Source organism: Quercus lobata, chromosome 8 (assembly GCF_001633185.2).
Source record: "Quercus lobata isolate SW786 chromosome 8, ValleyOak3.0 Primary Assembly, whole genome shotgun sequence".
Taxonomy (NCBI): Eukaryota; Viridiplantae; Streptophyta; class Magnoliopsida; order Fagales; family Fagaceae; genus Quercus; species Quercus lobata.
Window position 1 is genome coordinate 34,623,403 of NC_044911.1, and position 27,136 is coordinate 34,650,538.

A 27,136-nucleotide genomic window follows, 5' to 3' on the forward strand; every position below is an offset into this window, starting at 1 on the left:
TTATTTGGCATGTACTCATAGAGTAAAATCTTTTCATCCCCTTTTCTGTAATATCACCGTAGTCTAACAAGATTCCTATGTTGTAGTTTCGCAATCAACACCTCATTTTTAAATTCCTGTAAGCCTTGTCCTGAGGCACTTGAGAGCCTCTTTACTGCCATTACTTGGCCTCTTGGAAATGTACCCTAAGACCAAATTCATCAAGACCACAATGCTATTAATTACTATTACCGAGAACCTAGTTAACATGAACATAAATAACCAGGTAATGTTGATAAAATTACCTTATAAACAGGCCCATAGCTCCCCTGTCCAAGCTTGTTTGCATTTGAGAAACTATCTGTAGCAACTAATATGCTTTCCAAATCAAAAAAGGGTAGATCTATGTCTGTCTCACCTTCTTCTCTAAAATCACTGGAGTCTATCAAGTCTTTAACATGTTCACTGTTCATTGTGCGAAGTACTCTATTTGTGTAGATGAGAAATCTTTACAAAAACAAGTCTAATTGGGTATTGGAGCAAATGTTTAACTGTAAGTTGGTATTTTGGGATAGGAGAGTGGGGTAAGATTTTTTGTACTTGTAACACTTGTTTCTTGATTAATGGATTTTTTGGAAGTAGTGACTTGAAATTCACCAAATGGGGTTTTTGTCTATGAAGATTTTCCCCATCATGATTAAATCGTCATGTCAAATTTATTTTTCGCTGCACTTAATTTAGTTTGGTGATTTGATTGTGCCTCCACAATATTTGCATGTAATTTGGAGAATTAATCAACTTAAGTAATTAAATTAATTAACCAGTATCAATCTATAACCCAACAATGTCGCCTCCCAAAAAATTAGAAACTTTAGATTGGCATTGATATGATTTGATTTCAACAAGATCTTAGACAATTTTTCTCTTCAATTTTTGCCTCACGATCTTGTGCTTCACTATAATATTCATCAATTGTATCAAGAACATCCATAATTTCTTCATTGATTAATTCTGCACAAAATTGTGCAACTTTCAATGATAAAACTTGAAAGTTCAATAAGTGTGTAAAACACCTTGAACGTTTAGACCCTCAATATACAAATTACGAATTCAAGCTTATTATCAAACAATTACTGTGCGGAATATGAACATAAGCATATAACAGAATTGATAAACAATCTTAGACCAAATAAAATCACATTCACAGTAGAAATTAAATGGTAAAGATTAAGGGAAGAGAGATGCAAAAATAAGGACAACACAACGATGTGTTATCGAAGAGGAAACTGAAGTCCTCAGCGTAAAACCTCTCCACTGCCCTCCAAGCGGTAAATAATCCATTAAAAAATGTAGTTGGGATACATGAACAGCAGAAAACCCTCCAAGCCTAATCTACTCAGTGTACCTAAGTCCTCCAAGCTCCTACTTCAATGAGGTTATGCCGAACCTATTTCTTCTTTAACTTATCAAATTCCGCTATAGCCTATAGCATCAACCAATATAAAATTGGTCCCTTTCTAACTGCTTTTCAATCACCAAATGACCTTCTCACAGATGTGGGCATGGTGAGAAAAGGTTTTGGTAATGTACCTCTCAATGATGTAACAATGGAGAGGGTGAGAGTAGAGAAATTTGAAGAGTCTTTATGTGAAGATTGGGGATGAGTTAATCTTGTTTTTTCTCTAGGGTTTCTCTCTCAAAATTCTCTCTAGAAGCTCTTTACATTTCGTGAGTATAAATGGTATATATACTAAGGTGAGAGTGGAATGCGAAGAGTCAGTTTTTCAAAATAGAGCTGGCTAGCGACTTGGCCTCACGACTTGACTGAGCTGCGAGTTCCAGTCGTAAGGTAACTGAATGGCCAGACTGGACTTTTTGTCTTGTAGTGCTACAGCTGGCATGACGGTTCAGCTTCTCTGCATGCTCGGCACGTGTGCAACTTCTGGCGGCTTGCAAGCCGCGAGCTACCCGCAAGATCTAGTCGCGAGTCCCTGCTTCTTTGCACAATCTTGAACATTTCTTCACACTCTCTCACACACTACCCTTACATGATTCCCACCTAAATATAGGGTTACTAATTGTTAAAATACAAGCAAATTTGGCTCGAAATTAAGCCAACAAGATAGTTGATAAAATTCAACCTTACAAAACTCAATTTAAAAAAAAAAAAAAAAAATCTCTTCAATATTTTCTTTAAAAATTGGCTTTCTATTGTCCTCTCAAATCAATTTTTTCACTTGATGATTTGAACTTGGATTTTATTAAATCATATGAACTTATAGCGTTCATACGAATGCTATAAGACCTGCATCTACTCTACTTCCATTTACTTAGAAAAATGAAAAAGGAAAAAAAAAAAAGCAAAGGAATAGTTACCAAGAACTGCCCAAAAAGAAAAAATAGTTACCAAAGGAAAAAGAAGGTTACAATTACAATAATACAACTAGAAATCAATCTTTTGTGCATGAGAAACTTTACAAGTGCGATAAAGAGCAAGCTTGCACAGAAATACAATAATGCATTATACTGCTTCTTCTAAACTAGTAGTTATTTCTGTATATGTTTCCGGTCTACTAGAAGAAGTGCTAGATTCGCCTCTCCTTAGAACAAAAGCTGGTTGTTTAGGAGTTGGAACTGTTACGGTTTCACCATCAAGCATGGTAACAACATTTGACATGGTGGGACGATCACTTGGGTCTTCTTGTATGCATAGGAGTCCAACATTTACGCACTTCGTAAATAGGTCTGCATTGCAAGATTCATGTAGAGTTTGGTCCATTAAATCCAACACCTTGGTTTCTGTCCACAATATCCATGCCTGAGACAAATTTGAAATCAAAATTGGTATGAAGTAGAAAATGACCAGAGAATGAATGATTTTAAAAAATTCAAGACACTTACATAACCTATAAGGCTCATGGCTTGCTCTGATCGGTAAAATCCAGTGTTCTTTTTTCCACTAATAATCTCAAGCAAAACTACTCCGAAACTAAATACATCGGATTTTGTTGAGAAAACTCCATCCAATGCGTACTCCGGGGCCATATACCCACTACATTAGAGAAATTGTTACAAATAGGTTTAGGGGATTGAAAATTTTTCTACAATATATAAGAACCAACTTTCATAAGAAACAGTCTACTATAGACTTACTAAGTTCCGATTACTCTAGCGGTGTTTGATTCAGTTTCTTTGCCTCTAACAATCTTTGCCAAGCCAAAGTCAGATATTTTGGGGTTCATCTCTTGATCTAGAAGAATGTTGCTAGTTTTCATATCTCTATGGATGATCCTTAATCTAGAGTCTTGGTGAAGATAAAGAAGCCCTCGAGCTATTCCCAAGATGATGTTGAAGCGCATCTCCCAATCCAAAAGCATGCTCTGCTTTGGATCTTACAAGGTTTTCCGTTTTCCATTCAATAGAACAATATCAGCAACAATAACAAGTCAGCTTTTACTCAAATTAGATAATTTATCAATTACTAGTGGATACTAGGAATTCGGTTTAGGAAACCAACCAAATAGAAAAGAGTCTAAGCTTTTATTTGGCATATACTCATAGAGTAAAATCTTTTCATCCCCTTTTATGCAATATCCCCGTAGTCTAACAAGATTCCTATGTTGTAGTTTCGCAATCAACACCACCTCATTTTTAAATTCCTGTAAGCCTTGTCCTGAGGCACTTGAGAGCCTCTTTACTGCTATTTCTTGGCCTCCTGGAAATGTACCCTAATAAGACCAAATTCATCAAGATCACAATGTTATTAATTACTATTACCGAGAACCTAGTTAACATGAAAATAAATAACCAGGTAATGTAGATAAAATTACCTTATAAACAGGCCCATAGCCCCCCTGTCCAAGCTTGTTTGCATTTGAGAAACTATCTGTAGCAACTAATATGCTTTCGAAATCAAAAAAGGGTAGATCTATGTCTGTCTCACCTTCTTCTCTAAAATCACCTGAGTCTATCAAGTCTTTAACATGTTCACTGTTCATTGTGCGAAGTACTCTGTTTCTGTTTTCTGAGTTAAGAAGACAACAATATATGAATATTTAGATGATAATTACAGGAAACAAGTCAAATGGTTTTACTTTGATCAAAGTGGACAAAACTATAGATTGTGCAAGGTGTGCATCATGCAAAGCAATTACCTTTCCTCTTGGCCATCCTTCGTCTCCACAAATATACAAATATAATGGTACTTGAGAAAGCAATCACACTTATAAGAGATACCGCAACAATCAAAGACAATGAAATCTTCCTTGATAAAGCCTCATCTACTGACCCAGGATTACCAACTACTTCTGACGGAGTATCACCTTTACAAGAAAGAAACAGAGCTAGTCTCACTTATAGGTAAAATACGAAAACAACTCTCCATCACTATGTTCTTGACAATGAACAATTGGCAATCAAAATGACAATAAGTCAAATTCAAGAAATGGGAGTTTATATGGATAATGGATTGCTACAATTATTGAAATGTATCTTATAAGTTCAATTCAATTATTGAAATGTATCTTATAAGTGCAATTCATTAACATAGGAATCTTAAATTGTCATTGGTGAAAAATATAACATATCCTAACCTTGATGAGTGCAATTCAAATTTGAGGCATCCCATACGAAGTTTGGGAGACAATGGCACCTCATATTTCCATCTGTTGCTGCATTGCAAGTTGAATTAGGCCAATCCTTACAGTCAGCGGGTGAATTGCACATTGGCTCCGGGGGTGGCTTCCAACTAATCTCTACACCTCTAATAGTAGAAGTAATTTTGCCCGAATCTTTAAGGAACGAGATGTTTACAAAAGGCAAGGACTGATTGAGCGACAGAACTCTTTCTAAATTTCTAGCATCACTATTATCTGCACGTTTGACTTCGATGATAAATTTTTGTTCACTGGGATAGATACCATCGACTTGATAGGTGCCAGTAGGTGATTTGAAGCTTAGCTGGCCCGTGGAATTGTTGCATTCAAAGCTAAAGTACATGGGATCACCACAATTTGGTCCTGTACTCAGTGGATAGGGGATCACGTTTATGCCGCAAGGCTCACAGTTCCTTACAGTTGATTCTGCAAAGGTACAAAGTCTGGAATAGTAATTAAACATAGTCTGGATAACATATGTTAAAGATTTTAGTACTATGAATTTTTCTCACTTTAGGAATTTATGTGAAATCATATGAGATTTTCACTCACTTTGAATACAACTCTATGATTGTAGCACCCAAAAAATCTCCTTCTAGACAAAACTCCAAATTCATTTTCTGGACTAATTGTGTAACGAACCAAAAAAAAGCGCTAACCACATTTGCGCCACACCCTAAAAGGACTAGTCACAATTGAGATTCCTTGTATCACAATCTCCCCCACTTAAATCCCTAACGTCCTCGTTAGGGTCCACTTTGTGGGATAATGTCTTCGAGTCCACATGGGTTTACCAGGTCGGCTCTGATACCATATGTAATGACCCAAGGAAAAGCTCTAGCCACGTCTACGCTACACCTCAAAAGGATTAGTCACAATTGAGGCTCTTTGCAGTAGTTAATAAAGCTTAATTTAACCCAGTAAATACCCGATGTGGAACTCATCACACACCCACACACATCACACAATCAATCAAATTGGGGCATCACAAATTGTTTTCTTTTTTTAATCACAAAAGTCCCCTAGGCTGCATTTCTCTATTTTTCTATTCTTGTACTACCTTCCAAGTGAAATCCATTTTTTGTTCTCTTGGTTTCACATTCAATTCTATATTTTTTTTTCCTCCCCCCACAAGGGGGACAGTTGGATCAAAGCCATCAAATCATTTGTAATACTATCTATTTATAATACTTTAATTCCGATTATGTACAATAAATATATTACTTCTTTGACAATGAATAGACTATCCTTTTTATTTAAGGAATAATCTTTTCTTTCGCACCAAAGAAACCCAAAAAATAACCAATTTAATTTTTCTTTTTTCAACAAGAAAACCCAATTAGCTTTTCAAGTCACAATTATAATTTGAGGCAATTTCCAATAGGTGAGGAGCTGGACTAGCATAGGCCACAAGAACAAGAGAAATAAAATAGTAAGTGAGAATGAACATTTATAGAATACTGTTGTATGTATTTTCTCTATATCTTTTGTATAGGCCTAGTGCTAATTGACTAAAAGGAATAAATATTCCCGGATTTAGACTAAAATTAAGGACTATAATGTTTATTGTCCTTGATTTTGGGTCAATCGGGATATACACAATAAAGAGAGAGATATTAGGATAAACATAATAAATGGGAAGACCTTATTATACGAGTAATTCTTAGGTACTCTCAGAGCACGAAGAATGGTGTTCCCTCCTCTTACATTTATGATAGGATCTACTCACTAAATTCATGGTAAGGTCCACTATGAATGTGAGAGGAGTACCATTTCTCTGTAGAGAGTACCTAAGAATTTTCCCAGTTATACTAACACTTTTTGCCCCTTTGTACATAGAAGTGCAACATGCATCGTCAGTTCATCAGGGACTAGAAGCAGTAATTAATTTTAAAGATATAAAATATATATATTAACAAAAGAAAGATTAGCACTATGAATTTAAAACAGAAAATCTTATTATACACTCCTATTGCACACTTCTCTTCTTCTTCATCTTCTCCAAAAAAAAAAAAAAAAAAAAGCTTTTAATTAAATTGTTTTTCACAATTTCACAATTTTAACTAAAATAATGTTTTTACATGTGATAGATCGATAGTGTGTGTACAATAAATGTATAATGAGTGTATGACTATCATTACTTAAATTAAAAATTCATGTCCGGGAGAGATGGTTTCTCAGTTCTCACTTCCTTCTCCAACTCAATGATATCAATGCTCTGTTAATTTCAAAAACTACATCTATTATATTAGCCAACTCAATATCTATGGGTGCAATTCAGTAACTAAGTTAGTTCCTGCAAATACATATTTCAATTTGTAAAAGGAATAAATACCTCTATCAGATTTTGGAACGCGGACGAAGATTTTTTGACTGTTTTCATACCCCTCTTGAAGATCATTTAGATCATCGATCCAAATCCAGCACAAACTGGTACTAGTAGAAGTATCACGTCTTACTGTGCTGTTTACAGCCACATATGAATAAGCCTGACACTGGCAATTCTCAACGCACTTTATTTTGCATTCTTTTACATCATTTACAGGGAAATTATTATCCGGATTGCGAACTTGTGTCACATTTAAGCTCAAGAAAGCCGACCCGTTATTGTCACACCTCGAATTTCTGATGCACCCATCAACAAATTGTTGAGAAAACCAGTTGTCAGTATCAGTTGGTTTCGACCCCGGCAAACATTTGCACTTGAACCAATTGCCTTTATTGCAGCTACCAGATTTCCCACAAGCGTTGTAAATGCTACATTGGTCTTCTGGCGCCATCCATTCTGTAGAATCACCCTTCGTGGTATCCCAGATTTGATATTTCAACTCCCCGCTGTAATCCATCACCAGCCTTGCGTTACTATAATTCTGAGACGGTACTATTTTTGCTTGGTTTTTGGGAAATTCATAAGTCGCATTCCTGCTAAAGTTTGACAAAAAGTTGGCTATAGGATCAGGCATTTTATCTGAGCTCAAGAACTTACCTGGGGTCCGACTTTTCCAGTAACCCAGTATATTTGTGATAGTGTAGATGCCCTCTCCTGATTCATCTAGCTTAAACGTGAAATTTCCTTTCCTAGGGTCACCAGGGTCTGTCCATGAAACCAATTCAATGTTTTCATCCATCTTCATGCCTGGAAGAAATGTATCAGTTGGATTTTTAAAGCTCTCCCACAGACTCATTGCTGACTGATCATCCTCGCTTAAGACCAGGTTTCCAGAATCCAAGAGCTTCACAGTCCGATTTGCGGACGATGATTTTGCAAGACCTGTAGACCAATAACTTTCCCTTCCATAACTCGAAGTATCCAATACCATGAGGTTTCCATCTTCTGCAATTCCAAACTTTCCAGTGGAACCTTTAGGTATTGGTTGGTTTCGATTGGCAACCCATACAACTGCTTTATCCCATTTGTGATACCTTATCCCGACGAACCTTTCCGAGTTAGAGCTTTCCATAGGGGTAAAGAATCCAAGTTCGAACTTTCCTCCAGGGGAGACAAGAGTTGAATCGTTGTCAGTGATCCACTCGCCATGCTTCAAAATATCTCTAGCAGAGCAAAATACATGAGAGGAACACAAGAAGATTACATACAAGAAGGAGACGGAAGATGGAAAGGGGTATGCAGACATTATAAAATAATGGTTTTTATCCTGAATTGTGAGGAAATTATGCAGTGTTGGTATGTTCTGTGAATGGTTGCTTTGCAGACAGTATGGATCAGCTGCAAAAGGTTTCGCTGCTAGTACACACACATTGTCTTTGTACAAAAATGTCCCCAATGTTCTTGTTTTTTTAACCAAAATGCTTCATGATCAAGAAATTTCATTTATAAAAATGGTAGGAAGATCAGCTGCAAAAGGTTTCGCTGCTAGTCCATACACATTGCCTTTGTACAAAAATGCCCCCAATGTTCTTACTTTTTAACCAAAATGCTTCATGATCAAGAAATTTCGTTTATAAAAATGGTTGGAAAAAAAAAGTTATGGCAAACGCATTATATAAGCCGGGTTTTGAACTTGGTTTCAATTAGCTTAACTGGTAAAATTTTTTATAATTGAATAAGAAATTTGAAATTCAATCTCCATCTGCACCAAAAATCAATTGGTATTTTGGTTTGATAATAAAGAGCTATTATAAAAATTGAACACTATATATTGAAACTCTAAAATAAAAAAAAAACTTAACTCCATGCTATAGTAGTAGGATTATTTATTTATTTATTTGTCAATTTAGGATATAAACTATTGACATGTAGCCCTTTCTTTTCTTTTCTTAAAAAAAAAAAAAAAAACTATTGTCATGTAGCTAATTGCCTAATTTGACTCGTTTGTACATTCTCTCTTAGCTTTTACTTTTAACGATTTTTTTTTACTAAGTCATTTAAAAAAAAAAAAAAAAAAAAAAAAAAGGTTAAAGGGAATGGAGCTTACTGCAACAGCATAAAAGTTTTTGTCTTAAACCCATTTTTGTGATAAAGAATTTGAAGGTTAGAGGTTGAAGACGACCAAGTGGGCCTCTCTGCAGATCCACTAGCCAAAAGGGCTAAAGTGACGAGTTCAAATCTTCTGTCTCATTTTTCCTACTTCATTCTAGACTCCACCAATAAAACTATGCCACATGGTAATGCATTTAATTCTCTCATACCATTAAACATTTCCTAATTTCAATTACTTAAAATAAATAATAAATAAAAACCCCAGCCCATCCCCACCAGGCCACCACTACAACCACTGGCGCCGGCTCCATCAACATCACCGGTCATGGCTAACTACCATTGCTTGGTCTGAACTACTATCTCTCTATTTTCAAATCCAAACCAGTGTCACGCTACCACCTAAAAATAAATCCAAGAACACAACAAAAGTGCAAGTGCGATAAAAAAAACTGTCCAAATCAAAGAAAACCAAACCCACAAAACAGAAACAAGAAGAAGAAGCGAAGACTCCAATTTGTGCATCACCCATAAATCCCTTTTTCTCCTCAATAAAGCTATGGATGTACAGTAGCTTTCTTTTTAAATACTTTTTCCCCTTGAGCTTAGTTTTCCCCTTTTCCTAGTTACACAATAAAGTTATGGCCTTTGTTCAAGTTTTGTTTTTGGTTGAAGAAATTGATACGTGGGTTATATCCAACCACCGCCCTCCAACCACCAGATAAACCCAACAGATCTGAAATCCATGAACAATCCAACACATTCAGTACCAACATGTCCATATTATTTGAAAATTTAACAAGAAAGTTAGAGAGATCTAAAAGATTTGGATTTGAGAAAAACAAAGTCTTGCTTTGAATGATGCTGGTTCTAGATCTGTTGGTGTTTTTGGTGGAGTGATGTTGGTTGGTGAGGGGCAGTGAGATGTCCGACATGGTGTAGATCGGGTGATGGTTTTTTCCGTGATTGGAGAAGCCGAGGGCGGCAGTTGACAGTGCCGACATGTTTGGTGGTGGTGGCAGTGTAGGTTTTTGGGTTTTGTTTTATCTTATTTTATTTAGTAGTAAAAATAAAAACAATAAGTCATAATGGTAGTATTTAATTAATTAAGTGAATAGGTGGTTAGTTTTTATTGATGGAATATAGAGTGGAGTAGAAAAAATGAGACAGAAGATTTGGACTCTAAAGTGACAGCCAATGAAAAACAAAAGGGGTCCTATAATAGTTTATTTATTTAACACTATTATTTTTATCTTTGTTCTATTAGAGTGCACTGTGCGCAGTGTGCGGCGTACATATGTCGCTTTTGGGATCCTTGTCTCTTGTTAGCTGTTTTTATTTTTATTATTTTTTATTTTTTTTATGCATATTAACTATTAAGTCTGTTGCATCTGGCTCACCAGTTTTTTCTTATCTAAAAAGAATTTAAAAGAAAAAAAAATAAAAATACCAAAGTACATGGCCACCTCAATATCATGGTCAGTAATATATTTTTGCAACTAGTTGCTAACTTATGAGATGCACAAGAAATCAATTAATTATATATATAAAAAAAAAAATCCAACAATGAATGAAGAATTTAAATTATCACTTATGCAATGTTATTGATAGTGCCAAACAGTCTTAAAAACCTGAGACAAACTCATAATCTCATATAATGGATTTGAAATTTTTTCATAAGGAAAGATAGTTTTACTTAAAAAAAATATTGAATAAAAAATATTTAATTAGTATATATAGAAAAATCAATTAAAATTACACATACCACATCCCTGTCGACTATCACCCTTAAAGCATAATTGTGGATGGTGTTTATTTCACATAAACATTTTCCAACGACTTTAGTTCAAAACTTTTTGAACTGAGATCGTGACTTGAAATAACCATTTCAGTGCAAAATGTGTGTACCCTTGCATACAATAAGCAATATGAACTAATATTTATATAAAAGAAGGTACATTCATATTGAAAAAGAAAATCATACGTGAATAAAGAAATAGAAAAATTTGAGTAAAAAACAAAAACACTTTATTTTACATATTGACTGACATTTAGACCAATGTGGAATATGGGGTGATGTGTACTAGTTAAATAATTGGTACCCAATTTTCTAGTCGGAATTGACTTGATTTAGACTTTAGAGCTGATTTAACATCTTATCCAAGATTCACATTATCAAAAGAAAAGGAAATGCAGCACTATTCCCATTTGACATTTAGCTTCATAGACGTCACAGGGCACAAAGAAATTATGCAAAGGATGACAAATAAATAACAAGTAAGAAGCACGTGAAGATGACTTGGGGACGAAAGGCACTAGCAGAAAGAAGAAAAACTGGCCCATAATGAACCACAAATTACTCATTGAATTGAACTTACAGCTGTCCTCTTTCCGAGACCAAGACTGAGCTAGCCCTTTACGGCTTTACCTATCAACAATTCTTTCAGCCTGTTTTATTTGTGCGTTAAACCTATAATTAGATTCGAGGAAAAACAATACCAATAAGTTGAAGTTTAATCTAACCATATGATATTCTAGTTGAAGTTTAATCTAACCATCAGAATTGTCATATTTATTTTCTCTCCTTACATAACCACACACGATTGAAGGGGACTATGATACAAGGTCGTAGACTTGTAGAATTTAAATAAAGAATAATTTTATTTTTTATTTATTTTTATATAAAATGGGCAGGACAATAATAATCTGTAATTAGAGGGGTAATTGAGTGAACTAAGTTGAATTATTAAAAGGGTCATGCTAACGAGTGCCCTAATCTATTTTAAGAAAGTTTTGACATCACTTTTATGGGAAATGAAAAAAACTGTCAAAACATTAATTATTATTTTTTCTTTTCTCATAAAAACTTTCTTTAACTGGATTCCTAACCAGTGCCCTAAGGGCACTCATTAGCATTTCCCTTATTAAAAGGGTCATGCTAAAATAACTATTTTAAGAAAGTTTTGACATTACTTTTATGGAAAATGAAAAAAAAACTGTCAAAATATTAATTATTTTTTTTCTTTTCCTATAAAAACTTTCTTTAACTGGCTTGATCTTTTTTCCCTCTTTTTGTTGGAAAGAATTTAAGATGTGATTACGCGGGTTTCTTATATAGAAAAGCATCATTTGTCACTTTTTGTTTCGAGCAATTTAATAACACGATGATAATGACATAACTAACAAGATCGTTCACCAAAAAACTAACAAGATCAAGGTCGACCAGCCTGTCCTTTCGCATGACCCTAAGAGGTTTTTGGTTTTGGAATTTTTTGTTTTGTTTTTTGTAGTAATAAATGATTTCATTAATGAGGCAAAAGAAGCTTATTAGGAGAATATGGCCTCTCATAATACAAATCCATTTTATCATACAAAGGCAAAATGCAAATATACACACGGGGCTACGAAAAACTTCAAATCCTAACTTATATCTGGTCTTTCTCTAGCCATGGCGTAAGCTCATTGGTTTGCCTCCTAGAAGCAATAACTCATTTCCTACGGTATCTGACTGAAGAGGTTCCTATAAGAGTTGCATGCTATGAGTTATTGTTATGTGTTTCTAAAACCTTAAAAAAATAAATAAATAAATAAAATAAACTTAGCATCAATCTCAATTTTAACTACCGGCCAATAAGTTAAGGTTTAAAAACAAAGACAATCCATCTCTCAAAGCTCATAATTAGGAGTGATATTGGGTTAGGTCGGGTCGAGTTCAATGTGACCTGTAACCTGACCTAATAGAAAATTGGGTTTACCTAGCTAAAACCCGACCTAACCTAAAAATTCAGGTCTATTATTGGGTCGGTTTATCACGTCTTGGGTTGGGTCTCAAGTTGGACAGTCTTTTTTTTTCTTTTTCTTTTTTACACAGAGCAGCTACGTGCCCAGTTTGATCAGCTCCACTTTGAGGCAGCAAGTACCAGAGCCAAAGGTATAATAATACATGTACCCATTTTGATAACAATTAACTTTTTTCCATTCTATGATCAATTTGACTCACAACAATATCAAGACTAGTACAATTTTATGACACCCAAGTCATGGAAGCACATTTTATACACACAATGACCACATTTCCATATTAAATGTCCGCATTTTCCAAAAATATCCATACTTTAAACTTGATGTAAAAGAGTGTTGACACTGTTAAATATAAAACAATAATGATTTTTGTTAATGTGTGCCAAAGTGTACTAGTTAATGAGGCTTGATAGACTTGATCATATCATCGTTGTCCATTACCACGAGCAAGGACAAGGAAGATTTCCAGATCTGTCCTGGCAATAATGGTCGCCAAACAAGGACGGACAAATCCATCTTCACTCATCAATAAACCGTTACAAAGCAATGATCAGCTTCCACACCGTTGGGAGGTACAGATACAAAGTAATTCTCTAGCTCTTGAATACTGATTTCTTAACATTTCTTTGGCCAATTTTTCTGACTTTAGCATCGGAGGCTTTATGGCAGGCACCACACCGGTGACCCACATTTCTTCTTCTTTCCATTCATTCTTTAGGGTTGAGTTGGCTGAGGACGACTCCAATCAAGACGATCAAACTTGACTGACAATTCAGGCATCATCAATTTGGCGTCATATGTGGGGACGAGTACTATTCAACACGTGATTTGTCCTAATTAACTCACAAGTCCAGATGGAATCCAATACTAACCCAGATCCTGCCGCGTTGGCCCTACAAATTCAGTCACTCGCAGCCACTGTGGAGGAACTTACCAGGCAAAACCAGGAGATGAGGCAGCGGTTGCAACAGGAAGACAACCATACAGACGTCAACAGGGATGACGATGAAGACAGTAACAAGAGACGAACCAGCACTCCAGAAGAGGCGAGCTCAGATCTCCTCAGGGAAATGAGAAAGGAGATGGACGAATTGAGAAACGCCATCAAAGGGAAGACGGACCAAAGCTTGGAAAGGATAGTCAGGAAGACAGATTCACCTTTCACTGTGGCCGTTCAAGAGTGCCCAGTGCCCTCCAAGTTCCGTCTACCATAGCTAGAGCCCTTTGACGGGCTGAAAGACCCACTGGATCACTTGAATACCTTCAAGACGACCCTGGGTCTTCAACAACCCCCTGATGAGATTTTGTGCCGCTCCTTTCCTACTACCCTCAAGGGGCCAGCCAGGGAGTGGTTCAACAAGTTTCCAACGTCATCCATTGATAACTTCAAGCAACTAAGCAGTTCCTTTGTCCATCATTTTTTCGGCAGGCAACGTCCAAAAAGGACTGCCGAACATTTGCTCACCATCAAACAAGGAGAGAAGGAACCATTGAGGTCTTATGTAACACGCTTCACCAGAGGAATGTTGGAAGTAGACGAGGCGGATGATAAGGTACAGCTCACAACCTTCAAGGTAGGGTTGAAGTCCAAAGATTTCGTGGCTTCCTTGGCCAAAAATCCCCCCAAGACAATGGCCGAGGCATTATTGAAAGTACAAAAGTATATGAACGCTGAAGAAGCTCTAGTAGCAATTGATGGAGCAGAAAAAAGCAAGGAAAAGAAGAAGGAGAAGGAGGATGATCGGAGAGGGCAAAAAAAAGATCGAGCTGATCAACGGAATGACGAAGGAAATAGACGGAGGGAGGACAAGAACCCTCATCCAATGAAGTTCACACCGTTAGTGATGCTTGTTGACCAGATTCTGATGGAAATAAAAGACGAACCATCTCTTAAATGGCTGAGGCCACTCCATTCATCGCCTAGTTTGCGCAACAGAAGGAAATACTGTCATTTTCACAAAGACCATGGGCATTACACAGAGGATTGCAGAGATCTAAAGGAGTAGATTGAAGAACTTATACGGAAAGGAAAACTACAACAATATGTAAAAAGGGGAGATTCCAGCAAATACAGCCAAAAAGGTCAGCATAGGGGTTCAAGGAGGGATGAAGACCACCCATCGCCTCGTCCACAGAATGCACTAGTGGAAATAAAAACTATCGCAGGGGGACCAACCACAGGGGGATCATTCAGATCCCTCAGGAAGTCACACCAGAGGCAGGTAAATAGTGTTCACAGTCTATCTCCCCTGAAGCAAAGACGAACAAATCAAGACATGTACTTTTCAGAAGAAGATGCCAGGGGTATAAGGTAACCTCATGATGACCCACTAGTCATTATGATCATGATCAAGGGGTTCAATAGAAGGAGAGTTCTGGTAGACAACGGGAGCTCGGCTGATATTATCTACCTTTCCGCCTTCCAGCAACTAAAGCTAGACCTAAAAAGGTTTCGTCCTTTCGAGTCCCCCCTCGTCAGTTTCAATGGAGACAAGGTATACCCCAGGAGGATAGTGACGTTGACAGTCACTGCTGGCTCGTACCCCCTCCAGGTAACCAACCAGCACAATTTCTTGGTGGTAGACTCACCCTCGTCCTACAATGTGATCATAGGACAACCTGCACTCAATCGCTGGAAGGTTGTTACTTCCATGTACTGTTTGAAGGTAAAATTTCCAACAGAACAGGGGGTCGGAGAGATAAAAAGAGACCAAGTATTGGCAAGAGAGTGTTTCCAGGCCATCTTGGCCTCAAAAGAGAACCATACGTGGACAATCGAGGAAAAAACACCTGAGATCGTTGAGAAGCTAGAAACGATAGAGTTGGTTGAAGGAAGTCTAGCGAAGACTACCCAAATAGGGACGAATCTAAGTCCCAGGACGAAGGAAGGGATCATCAACTTCCTGAAAGATAACCTCGATGTATTTGCTTGGAGCCACGAAGATATGCCAGGGATCCCAGCAAGCCTCATCCAACATCTCCTGAATGTTGATCCAGAGAAGAAGCCCGTCCAGCAGAGAAGAAGAGTCTTTGCCCCCGAACGAAACAAAGCAGTAATGGACGAAGTAAATAAGTTGCTTGCTGCCAATTTTATTCGGGAAGTTCACTACCCTGAGTGGTTGGCTAACGTGGTCATGGTCAAGAAAACAAACAGAAAGTGGAGAATGTGTGTCGATTTCACAGATCTTAATCAAGCCTGCCCGAAGGACAGTTTTCCCTTGCCCAGAATTGATCAGTTGGTAGATTCCATCGCCGGACATAAACTTCTCACGTTCATGGACGCATTTTCCGGATATAACCAGATACAAATGGCTGAAGAAGATCAAGAAAAAAACTGCCTTTATCACCAGTCAGGGGCTCTACTGTTACCGGGTCATGCCTTTTGGACTCAAGAACACAGGGGCCACCTATCAAAGGTTGGTGAACCAGATGTTCAAGAAACAGATCGGGAGAAACATGGAGGTATACGTTGATGATATGCTCCTCAAGAGCAAAGAGGAAGAGGATCACTTGGATGACCTCAAAGAGACGTTCAACACACTCAGACAGTACAGCATGAAGCTGAACCCGTTGTAAAATGTGCTCCCCCCTAGATCAAGGGTTTTACATGGAGTCGCCACTTATTTAATTTAAAAGGAAAAACAAGAAAACCTTTAATGAAAAATACTTCTGTTGTATTAATGTATATGACAATTTACATCGAATTTTGTAACAAAAATTTACAGTGCTTTTTGTCCTAGATACAATCTAAGAAAAGTAAATTACATTACTTTATTTCCTAGTTACATTCTAAAAAAAGTAAAATTGTATATACAAGAGCATTGTCTAGAACCCTTGATCTTGGTTCGGAGGCTAATTTACGAGATGAGAAGAGATTAAGCAGTTATCTCGCCTGATATAACCGGTCTCCTAGGTTAAGGTGGCCAATGTCATGTCATGTCAAACAAATACAAAGAATATGTAATATAAACATGTGATTTGTAGGAATTATAAATAAATATGTGTTAGGGGAATTTGACATAAAGAGAAACAAAAAATAAATAAATAAATAAAACTTGTTAGATAACAATTTTAATGTAAAAAAAAATGAAGGTAATGGCATGTTCATCCAAGAGATCAATATAAATAAAGAATTCCTAGCCTAGACATGTTCATCTAAGCATGTGAAGGAAAAACAAAATTGTCATGTTATTTGTCATCAACATAATTGCAAAGAGAAACAATTAAAAAATAAAACCTTTAAGCATATTTGATCATCCAAGCAATTATGAAGAGAAGTAAAGGAAAAACCCTAGACATGTTTATCTAGACAAAATCAAAATACTTTGACATGTTTGTTCAAGCATTTAAAAAAGTAAAACAACAACCTAGACATGTTCATCTAAGTATTAAAGAGAAAGTTGTGTTTTAACCTAGAAGTGCTCATCTAAGCATTCAAAAGAAGATTGTGTATTAGCTTAGAAGTGTTCATCTAAGCATTCAAGAGAAAACCAATAAGACATATAGGCATGTTCATCCAAGCATAGCATAAAAGAAGTGAATAATGATTTGTAAGCATTTATTCTAGCATGTATAAAGAATTAAAAAAAATTAACTACTTACCAGCATAAATTAAAAGGGGAAGTGATCACTTAAAGGGCTAGGGAGAAAGCAAGGAAGTACTAAACTACAACCAAAGTAAGAACAATGGTTGTTCAATAGCTTTTCTTTTTTGCTTTCTCACTAGCTCTCTAGAGGGAATTCGGGGTCCAGAAAATGGAAGAGGTCTTCTCTATTTATAGGGGAAGGGATGGCTTAGCTTTAAAGCTAAGTTATTAGCTTTCTTTTGAAACTAAGGGAGGAGATAACCTGTTTAAATGAGTTGGGACGGATTTGGTGTTGATCCCCATTCAAATTTTGAAATGATGCTGCACCTGCTTCATATTTTGGCTCTAATTTTCCGTTCAAAATTCCAATTGATTCAAGATGGGTGTTTTTTGAAATTAAATTCAATTATCTACAACTTTTTCTGAAATAGAGAAAGCCAAATTTCAACGTTATCCATGCCAAAAATGTGTTTCAAATTGCTGCTGAAAATAGTAACGTCTTTTGAGCATTTTTGAATTTTTCATAGGATGTATCTGTTTCTTTATCCAATTTATTTTTCAAAAATCTTTCTTCTGAAGCAAAGGGAAAGGATAAGTCTATTAGATAGGCTTGAACAGATTTGATGTTGAACCCATTTGAAATTTTGAGAGAAAATTGAAGATAATGCTGAATTTGTGTTATCTTCTGCACCTGTTTCGTATTTTAGCCATAACTTGCTTCTAAAAATTCCAATCGATTCGGGATTGATGTTTTTTGAAAGGAAATTATTTCTCTACAACTTTTATAGAAATAGAGAAATCCAAATTTCAACGTTTTTCTGACCAAAAATGCGATTCAAGTTACAGCTGAAGATAATGACGTTTTTTGAGCATTTTTCTGTTTTTTTGAATTTTTCATGGATCATATCTCCAGAAATTTTTTTTTATTTTTTTATTTTTATAAAAAAAAAAGAGCAGATAAGATGCCATAAAGAAAAACATTTTTTATTATTTCTTAAAAAAAATGAAATAAAATGAAATCCAATAAAAAATCACACTTAATTAATTTCAAATTAATTTTTGTGAGAACCAATCAAAATTAAGTGTTTAGAATAGGATGTGATTAGGCCCATTGTATAGGCGAGCCATGATCATTGAAAGTTATTTGTATGATAACTTTCGATAAGGTGGTCCGATCAAAACCCATGACATACCATTATGATCGTTAGAACATCAAGATTTGTTTTGTATCACAAATCTAAAGATCTACCGGTTGGTTAAATGCAAGTTGTAAAATTGGGTGTCTACACCCGTCCAAATGTGTTTTCAGGGTTTCCTTAGGGAAATTCCTCGGGTTTATGGTGTTGCAAAGGGGAATTGAAGCAAACCTTGAGAAAGTTAAGGCCATCCTCGAAATGTCTTCGCCAAAGACGATCAAAGAAGTACAATCCCTCACAGGAAGAGTAGCAGCCCTCAATAGGTTTGTCTCTAAGGCCACAGACAAATGCCTTCCATTCTTCAAGACTTTGAAGAAAGCGTTTGCTTGGACGGAGGAATGCGAAACAGCGTTTCAAGAGTTGAAGCACTACCTGAGCAACCCCCCACTCTTAAATCCATCCAAAGAAGGCGAAGACTTATTCTTATACTTAGCGGTATCTCTCACGGCAGTCAGTGCAGCGTTGATCAAAGAAGAAAATAGATTGCAACTCCCTGTATACTACATCAGCCAGGCTTTTCAGGGTGTCGAGGCGCGATATCCTTGCATAAAGAAGATCACCTTCGCCCTAATAATGGCTTCAAGAAAACTTCGTCTATACTTCCAAGCTAATCCTATCATAGTAATGATGGACCAATTGATCAAAAAAGCGATGAACAAACCCGAGGCCGCAGGACGAATGGTACAATGGGCTATCGAACTCAGCCAGTTTGACATAGAATACTGTCCACAAACAGCCATAAAAGCTCAGGCGTTAGCTGATTTCATAGCGGAATTTACCACCCCCAAGAACACAGGTGACCAAGAAGAACTTTGGACGATAAACACTGATGGATCGTCCACTTAGAAAGGAGGCGGAGCAGGCATTGTTATTACTTCCCCTGAAAAAGACGTTCTCAAGTATGGAGTCCAGCTCAAATTCCCTATAACTAATAACGAAGTAGAGTACGAGGCCTTGCTGACAGGACTAAGAATTGCTCAGGCACTTGGAGTTGAAAATATCGTGCTCAAGAGCAACTCACAGCTCGTCATAGGGCAAGTTAGAGGAGATTTTGAAGCAAAAGAGACGAGAATGCAGAAATACCTTAAATTAACGAACCAGCTGGTAAGTACCTTTCATCACGCGGAGTTCATTCAGATCCCACGGGATCAGAATGCAGAAGCTGACGAGGTAGCACGAAGTGCCTCAACAGACAACCGGGATAAAATGAATGATTGGAGGCTAGAAGAACAAAACTCCCCTAGCATCAAGGAACTTCAAACTTTCCCTGTGCTCACCCGCTTGGGATGGACGAGCCTGATTTTTTCGTTCCTTCGAGAAGGATGATTACCACCAAACCCCGAAGAAGCCAAGAAGATCCAGAAACGTCCTGCCATATTTACAATACTAAATGACGAGCTTTTCAAGAAGGGCTACTCCCAGCCTTACTTGAGAAGTATAGAATAGGAAGAAGCCAGATACGTCCTGGAAGAAGTACACATATGTGGAGATCACATGGGGGCAAAGTCCCTTGTCAAGAAGATCATGAGGGCAGGCTATTTCTGGCCCACGATGCAGCAAGACACAACTGATTTCGTGAAGAAGTGTGACAGTTGCCAAAGGTACGGAAATGTTCAATGGGTCCCAGGAGAAAAGGTACAAAATTTTGTGTGGAAAAATATTATTTGCAGGTTCGGGATACCCAGGACGATCATATCAGATAACGGTCATCAGTTCGATAGTTAGGGATTCAGATCGTTTTGCTCGAGCTTGGGCATCAAAAACAAGTACTCATCACTAGGACATCCTTAGGCCAATGGATAGACAAAAGTAACCAATCGGACCTTGTTCAAGATTATTAAGTCTCGGTTAGTTGGGGTAAAGGGAGCATAGCCCGAAGAATTACCAAGTGTCCTGTGGGCGTACAGGACGACGGCATGAACACCAACAGGAGAGACACCATTCAACCTGACGTATGGCACAGAAGCAGTCATCCCGGTCGAAGTAGGACTCACTAGCCTTAGGAGGGAATTCTTTGACGAGCAAAGCAATGATGATCAATTGAAGCAGAACCTCAATTGTCTGGATGAAGTTAGAGACCAAGCATCCCAAAGAATGGCCAAGTACCAGCAGAAGATAGCCGAATACTACAATCGGAGAGTGAAGTTGAAAAGATTCAACATCGGAGATCTCGTCCTTCGAAAGGTGACCCCTGCAACAAAAGACCCAACACAAGACAAACTAGGTCCAACTTGGGAAGGACCTTATAAAGTTGTCCACTATTCACGCTAGGGAAGTTACCATCTAGAAGACTCAGAGGGAAAGAGGCTACCTCATCCATGGAATGTCGAACATCTAAAGAGGTATTATGAAAAGAAGTCATAGCCTGATTGTAAAACCTAATTTGATTTTGTGCTTCTCTTTTTATATAAGTGATTATTCAGAATTTACTAAGTTGTTATTCAGCATTTCACAAGTATTACCCAGCAATCCATGCGCCCTAATTATTTCCTCCTCGAAAGACCAAAATGGTTGTCCTAAATAAAAAAGACGATAAGATTCCTTAAATGGATGTAAGTGATTATTCAGAATTTACTAAGTTGTTATTCAGCATTTCACAAGTATTACCCAGCAATCCATGCGCCCTAATTATTTCCTCCTCGAAAGACCAAAATGGTTGTCCTAAATAAAAAAGACGATAAGATTCCTTAAATGGATGTACATCATCCTAAATAAAAAAGACGAAAAGATTCCTTAAATGAATGTACATCGTCCTAAATGAAAAAGACGATAAGGTTCCTTAAATGGGTGTACATCATCCTAAACAAAAAAGACGATGAAATGTACATCATCCTAATTAAAGAGACGATGTGGTCCCCCAAAAGGAAACACACCGTCCAGACAAAAAGACGATTAAATTCCTTGAACGGAGTCACATCGCCCTAATAAAAATTATCAAACTCCTTATCCGCAGAAACGTTGCCCAAACGAAAGGTTTTTTGCGAAGCATCAAACCTTGCGTTCAAAAAAAAAGGGGCAAAATCTTGTAAGTCCACAAAAGGACGAAGATAACTAAAATATGCCAACAAAATTTTTCTAAGTCCTTGAAGGGAAGAGAAGAACATCCAAAAGTAGATCCTAACATAACACAAGCAAAAGATAACAACCAACCAGGAAGGTCAAGGTAAATCAATAGACATATTATATAAAACTAAACTATTCAAAAAAGCCCCAAAAACAGGTAGGGAATCCAAATACCAGTTGTCCAATAACCTTAAGACATATAGGCAAAAAAAAAAAAAAAAAAAAAAAAAAAAAAAAAAAAAAAAAAAAGAAGAAAAACTTTGGTAAGAAGCAACAGGTTCAAGCTTGGGGGGTAGCGTCATTGTCTTGGTTTGCTTGGGAAGGTTCCGTACTGGTGGACGCTGCGGTCTAAGCTACCACATCCTCCTCAATCTCTCTGTCAACAGCTTCAAAATCCAAGTCTTCGAGATCCGTGCCAAGGCCGTGCTTAATCAGGTATCTCCGGAAAAGTTCAAAGCCTTTGAAGTACCACTAGAATAGTATAGTATTATATTCCTCTGTGGTCTGGAATGCAGTGACGGCCTTAGCCACGACGACCTTCATTCTTTGGGCAGCTGTTGCAAGGAGTTCGTCCTTTTGCTTCACTGATTGCTTCTCAGATTCTAGTTGCTCCGTTAAGACTTGAATCTGTTCCTTGGAGGTGTTGAGAGCATCCATGGCTGCGATCAGATCCTTCCGTAACCTCGAAGCCTTAGCCTCAAGCGCTTCCACCTTTGAGTTGGCCACAACGTCCTTCTCCTCATTTGCCAAGTACTGAATGGTAATATGCATGGTTTCCCCCAACACCTTACAATGAAAAGTCTTATCAAAGTCAGTAAAAAAAGTTAAACGCTTAAGGACGAAGAAAAAGAGGACGAAGATATGAAGGATTACCTGCACGAACTTGTGGACATGACGACTCAACATCTTGTGGGAGGGTACGCTTGAGATCTCTTTCATCTCCCCGGGAGTGAGGAGCTCATTGGCACGATCCATAGCCGTCTCGGCATCAGACCAAACACTGGAACCAATCTTCTCTTTTCCCTTCTTCGCTACTTTCTGCTTTTTCAAAGGACGAGCAACCTCCTCAACAGAAACGCCAGGAGAAGCAGCCTGACCCTCTTCCAAGTCCAAGGCAGGGGTGGACGAACCTCTCTCCACTGTTTCTTTCTCTTTCTCCTTTTCCTTGTCTGTGATCCTTAACCTTCTCTGACCAATGTTAGAAAGGGGTTCATTCTTCTTCTCCTTAATTTTCTTGTATATCTCCTTGTTAAACTTGGTCGTCATCTTTACGCCAAAGAAAACAGAAAGTTAAGGAGGAAGAAAAAGTAGATAAGACAATCCTATATGCATAGGCAACTTACATTTTCTTTCTTCTCAGTCAAGTGTGCTGAGGACGTAAAGAGAAGGTTCCGACCCTAAGTAATGATGAGCTAATGTACGTGGATCAATTAATTCGTCAAAATCATCAATCGTCCTTGTGTACCTGATTGCTGCCTGAACCCACTCCTCAAACTTACTCTCAAGCTCAGGACGCTCTTTTACTACAAAATACAAAGGCAAGAAAAGATCAGAAGACCAATATAAACAAGAAGTTGGAGAAAAAAAAAAAAAAGCATCTCATGAGGAGCAAACACACCAATCAGAGGGATCTCCCACCGGCGCGGCAACCTAGGGACGTCCCCCCAAAAATCATCAGACAGTGTCTCCCAATCGTCGCCTGACACAAAGAAGTATCTAGACTTCCAATAACGGAAGGACGACGGGAGATCAACGATAAGACGCGACTTCCTATTCCAAGGTACAAACTCTTAATACCCAAATTCCTTGGATTCTTTCAAATGATAGAGATGGACGAGCTCATTTATCGTGATCATATCTCCGTGTGCGATGGTTGTCCAAATCATGATACAACTTATGATGATTCTCCATGAGTTGGGCATAAGCTGCCCTGGTGCAAGGTTTAGATAGTGAAGAAGCTCCATGATAAATGGATGGACGGGGAATCTGAGGTCGCACGAAAACGCAGCCTCATAAAAACAAACTTCCCCATGAGCAAAGGCGCAAGCCTTCTCACCTTGCCTGGGAAGACGAGCCCTAGTCCCCTCGGGAAACTGAAACCTATCTTTGAACTTGCTAAAGACTTCTATTTTCAAAGAGCATTTCTCCTTAAGGGCATGGAAAGGATGGACAATGGCTAGAGCAGGAGAATGGGAAGACGAAGGCGCGTGAGAAAGCACAGAAGTGGCTGTATCTACCCCGGCCCCTTCCCCGCCAACATCAGAAGACGAGCCTCTCTCTAAGTCACCTGATCCCACCTCGGACCCCATATTTTCCCTCCTTAGGACCTCTCAAATAGATTTAAACCAAACCTGAGATTTATACAGTAAAGGGTATAAATCACCCAATACTAAACCTAAGCCACTGCCACTAAAAACAAAACCCTCAATCTGTGGGTATGAATCACTAGGTGAAAGCGCACCCAGTGGGTCGTTGGAAGATTCCACTAAAGCCCCTAAGTGGGCAAAAAGAAATGCGACGGAAGGAGAAGTGCGCTTAACTTCAGAGCTACCCACCATTTAAGGAAACAACACCACTCAAAAAGAGGAAAGGGAAGCACAGAAAGAAAAAAGAACTCAAATGACAGGAATACAAGTAAAATTCAGAAAGGAAAAAAGAGTAAATAAAGGGTATACCTGGAAATTAGGGAGGAAACTGAGAAGACTAAAAGCGAAATGTGCAACTAAGGGAGTTGGAGAAACCAATTGTAAAGAGAAGATAGAGAAGTGAAAAAAGGAAAGCCAAAAATCAAAAGGTTTTGCCTTGAAAAATGCGGGAAACCTGAAAAGGTTTTCACTAGAAACAAGACCCCCCCGGTCAATCAAAATCAAACACGTGGCCACGATGTGTGTCAAGCCACCGTTAGGCAATCAATGCGGAGCAGAACCCTAAGCGCCACAACCGCAAAAAAAAAAAAAAAGAGGTAAATAATAAATAAATAAATCCTTTCGTATTCCTGTGACCGTCCAAAGTATGGACGACCACGGAATAGGGGGGGCAGCTAATAGACCCGATCTTATCATCGTCGTCCATTACCACGAGCAAGGACGAGGAAGATTTCCAGATCCGTCCTAGCTGTAATGATCGCCAAACAAGGACAGACAAATCCATCTTTACTCATCAAGGAACCATTACAAAGCATTGATTAGCTTCCATACCGTTGGGAGGATAACCCACCATTAACGCCCTGTAAAGGCGTTACCAGGAGAGAATAAAGTCATCATCAAGGCTTCACCAACGGCTAGAAGAAGACACCTGTGTGCACGTATATATATAACTATGAAATCCAAAAGGGTGGTATAGATACAAAGTAATTCTCTAGCTCTTGAATACTGATTTCTTAACATTTCTTTGGCCAATTTTTCTGACTTTAGCATTGGAGGCTTTGTGGCAGGCACCACACCAGTGACCCACATTTCTTCTTCTTTCCATTCATTCTTTAGGGCGGGTTGGCTGAGGATGACTCCAATCAAGACGATCAAACTTGACTGACGATTCAGGCATCATCAAGGCTTCTAAGGGATTTTACATATTTTAAAAAATAATAAAAGTCAATTAAAAAAAAAAAAAAAACTATGCTTGACTCCTTATATGAATTAACTAATTACATTATTAATTACTTATTAATTAGATTGAATAATTGAATAAATGTTGAGGGACATATTAGGTTGGAAAAAGGTTTACCCTTTAAACTCTTCCTATATCTCTTTTTTGATGTGAATTTTGAAAATATAACTTATGGATTGCATGTTTTTATTATATCATCTATGCTATCAATGACATATTTAAATTTAAAGTTTTTGTGGTAAAAAATTATAAATAAAAAAACAAGTTTATAGATTGAATAGTAAATAACACTCAATTTGAATAAAATTTGACATACATATTAAAAACATAAAAAATATTCAATTTAATGACTAGATTTTTAAAATCCACATTTAATAAATAAAAAAATTCAATCCAATTGTTAAATTTTTAAAATTCACTTTTAATAAAAAAAAAAAAAATCACTTTAACGGGTGCACTACGTCTGCATGACACTCCTCGTTAACATATTCCAAAAAACAAAACCTTTTCCAATTTTGAAAAAAAATAAAAATAAATAAGGGAGAGGAAAGGCATCTCCAAAACCTTGCTTCTTCTATTTTTTTTATCCTCTTTGCATCGAGAAATGTAAAGTGAAAAATTACGTCCAAAAGCCCTAGTTAATTTAATAAATATAAAAATATATTAGTAAAAGAAATATAAGTTCTACAAATTTAAAATTTTGGAAAATATTATGTGCTCGTTTTATGAAGCTCACAAGCTTATGAGAGCCGCGCTCCTCCATAGGAGGGAGCACAATATATCATCTCAAATTCCAGGTCTAACCCCAGAGAGGTGGTTGACTGGTTTCTCATCACTTCCTTTTCCATTTTAGAGATGCTTTGTTAATTTAATTCAATTTGTAAACGGGTAAAAACCTATATTGGATTTCGCAACACGAACGGAGATGTTACGACCGTGTACGTACTCCTCTTGAAGATCACTTAGACCATCATTCCAAATCCAGCATTTGTTGGCACTAGTAGAAGTATCACCTCTTTGCGTGTTGGTTTCAGTTACCGCATATGCGTAAGCCTGGCACTGGCATTCCTCATCGCACAATTTTTTGCATTCTTCTTTCATTTTTTACCTCGAAATCTGTGTCTGGAATATTGCTCACTTTCATCATTTTTAAGGGCAAGAATGTCTTTCTTTGTACTCCTGAAGTACCATAAATGCGTATTCCCTCTTCTCACATGAAGAGTGTGTCCTACTAATTAAATTCATGTTGAAACTTAGACCATCATTCCAAATCCAGCATTTGTTGGCACTAGTAGAAGTATCACCTCTTTGTGTGTTGGTTTCAGTTACCGCATATGCGTAAGCCTGGCACTGGCATTCCTCATCGCACAATTTTTTGCATTCTTCTTCATTTTTTACCTCGGAATCTGTGTCTGGAATATTGCTCACTTTCATCATTTTTAAGGGCAAGATTGTCTTTCTCTATACTCCTGGAGTACCATAAATACGTATTCTCTCTTCTCACATGAAGGGTGGGTCCTATTAATTAAATTCATGATGAGACTTATCATTCATGTGAGAGGGAAAAATACACAATTATAATTGATGACGTTGAGAATTGTCACCAATGAGTCGCACTGTACTCGCGAGTCAACGAACCTGCACAACAAGAACGAACGGGAGAAAAACCCTTAGAGAGCACCGGTGTGGTGCCGGCCAAAAGTTCTCCGAAGGTCAAGTTAGAATTCGTCCCTTGAGTTATTTTTTAAAGGCGTTAGAGAGGGTCAATTAATCTTACCTTGATTTGCGTGAAAGTTACTCCTTTTATAGCAG

General features: G+C 37.5%; 1 protein-coding gene across 1 annotated transcript; it reads right to left on the reverse strand.

Annotated features, from left to right (window-relative positions):
• Positions 1-2,370: 2,370 nt before the first annotated feature.
• On the reverse strand, positions 2,371-8,409 carry LOC115958415 (G-type lectin S-receptor-like serine/threonine-protein kinase At4g03230). The gene is made up of 8 exons (XM_031076834.1): positions 6,970-8,409; positions 4,572-5,060; positions 4,134-4,301; positions 3,810-4,003; positions 3,497-3,707; positions 3,133-3,370; positions 2,881-3,031; positions 2,371-2,797 (listed from the first exon to the last, which is right to left on the reverse strand). Exons 1-8 carry the CDS (start codon positions 8,267-8,269, stop codon positions 2,501-2,503), a joined length of 3,048 nt encoding a protein of 1,015 aa, XP_030932694.1. The 5' UTR covers positions 8,270-8,409; the 3' UTR covers positions 2,371-2,500.
• Positions 8,410-27,136: the final 18,727 nt, after the last annotated feature.

Coding starts and splice junctions, on each gene's coding strand:
- LOC115958415 (XM_031076834.1), bottom strand. CDS start 8,269: ATGTCTGCATACCCCTTTCCATCTTCCGTCTCCTTCTTGTATGTAATC. Junction 4,302..4,571: donor TTTGAATTGCACTCATCAAG/GTTAGGATATGT, acceptor TTTCTTGTAAAG/GTGATACTCCGTCAGAAGTA. Junction 3,371..3,496: donor CTTAGACTCTTTTCTATTTG/GTTGGTTTCCTA, acceptor AAACCTTGTAAG/ATCCAAAGCAGAGCATGCTT.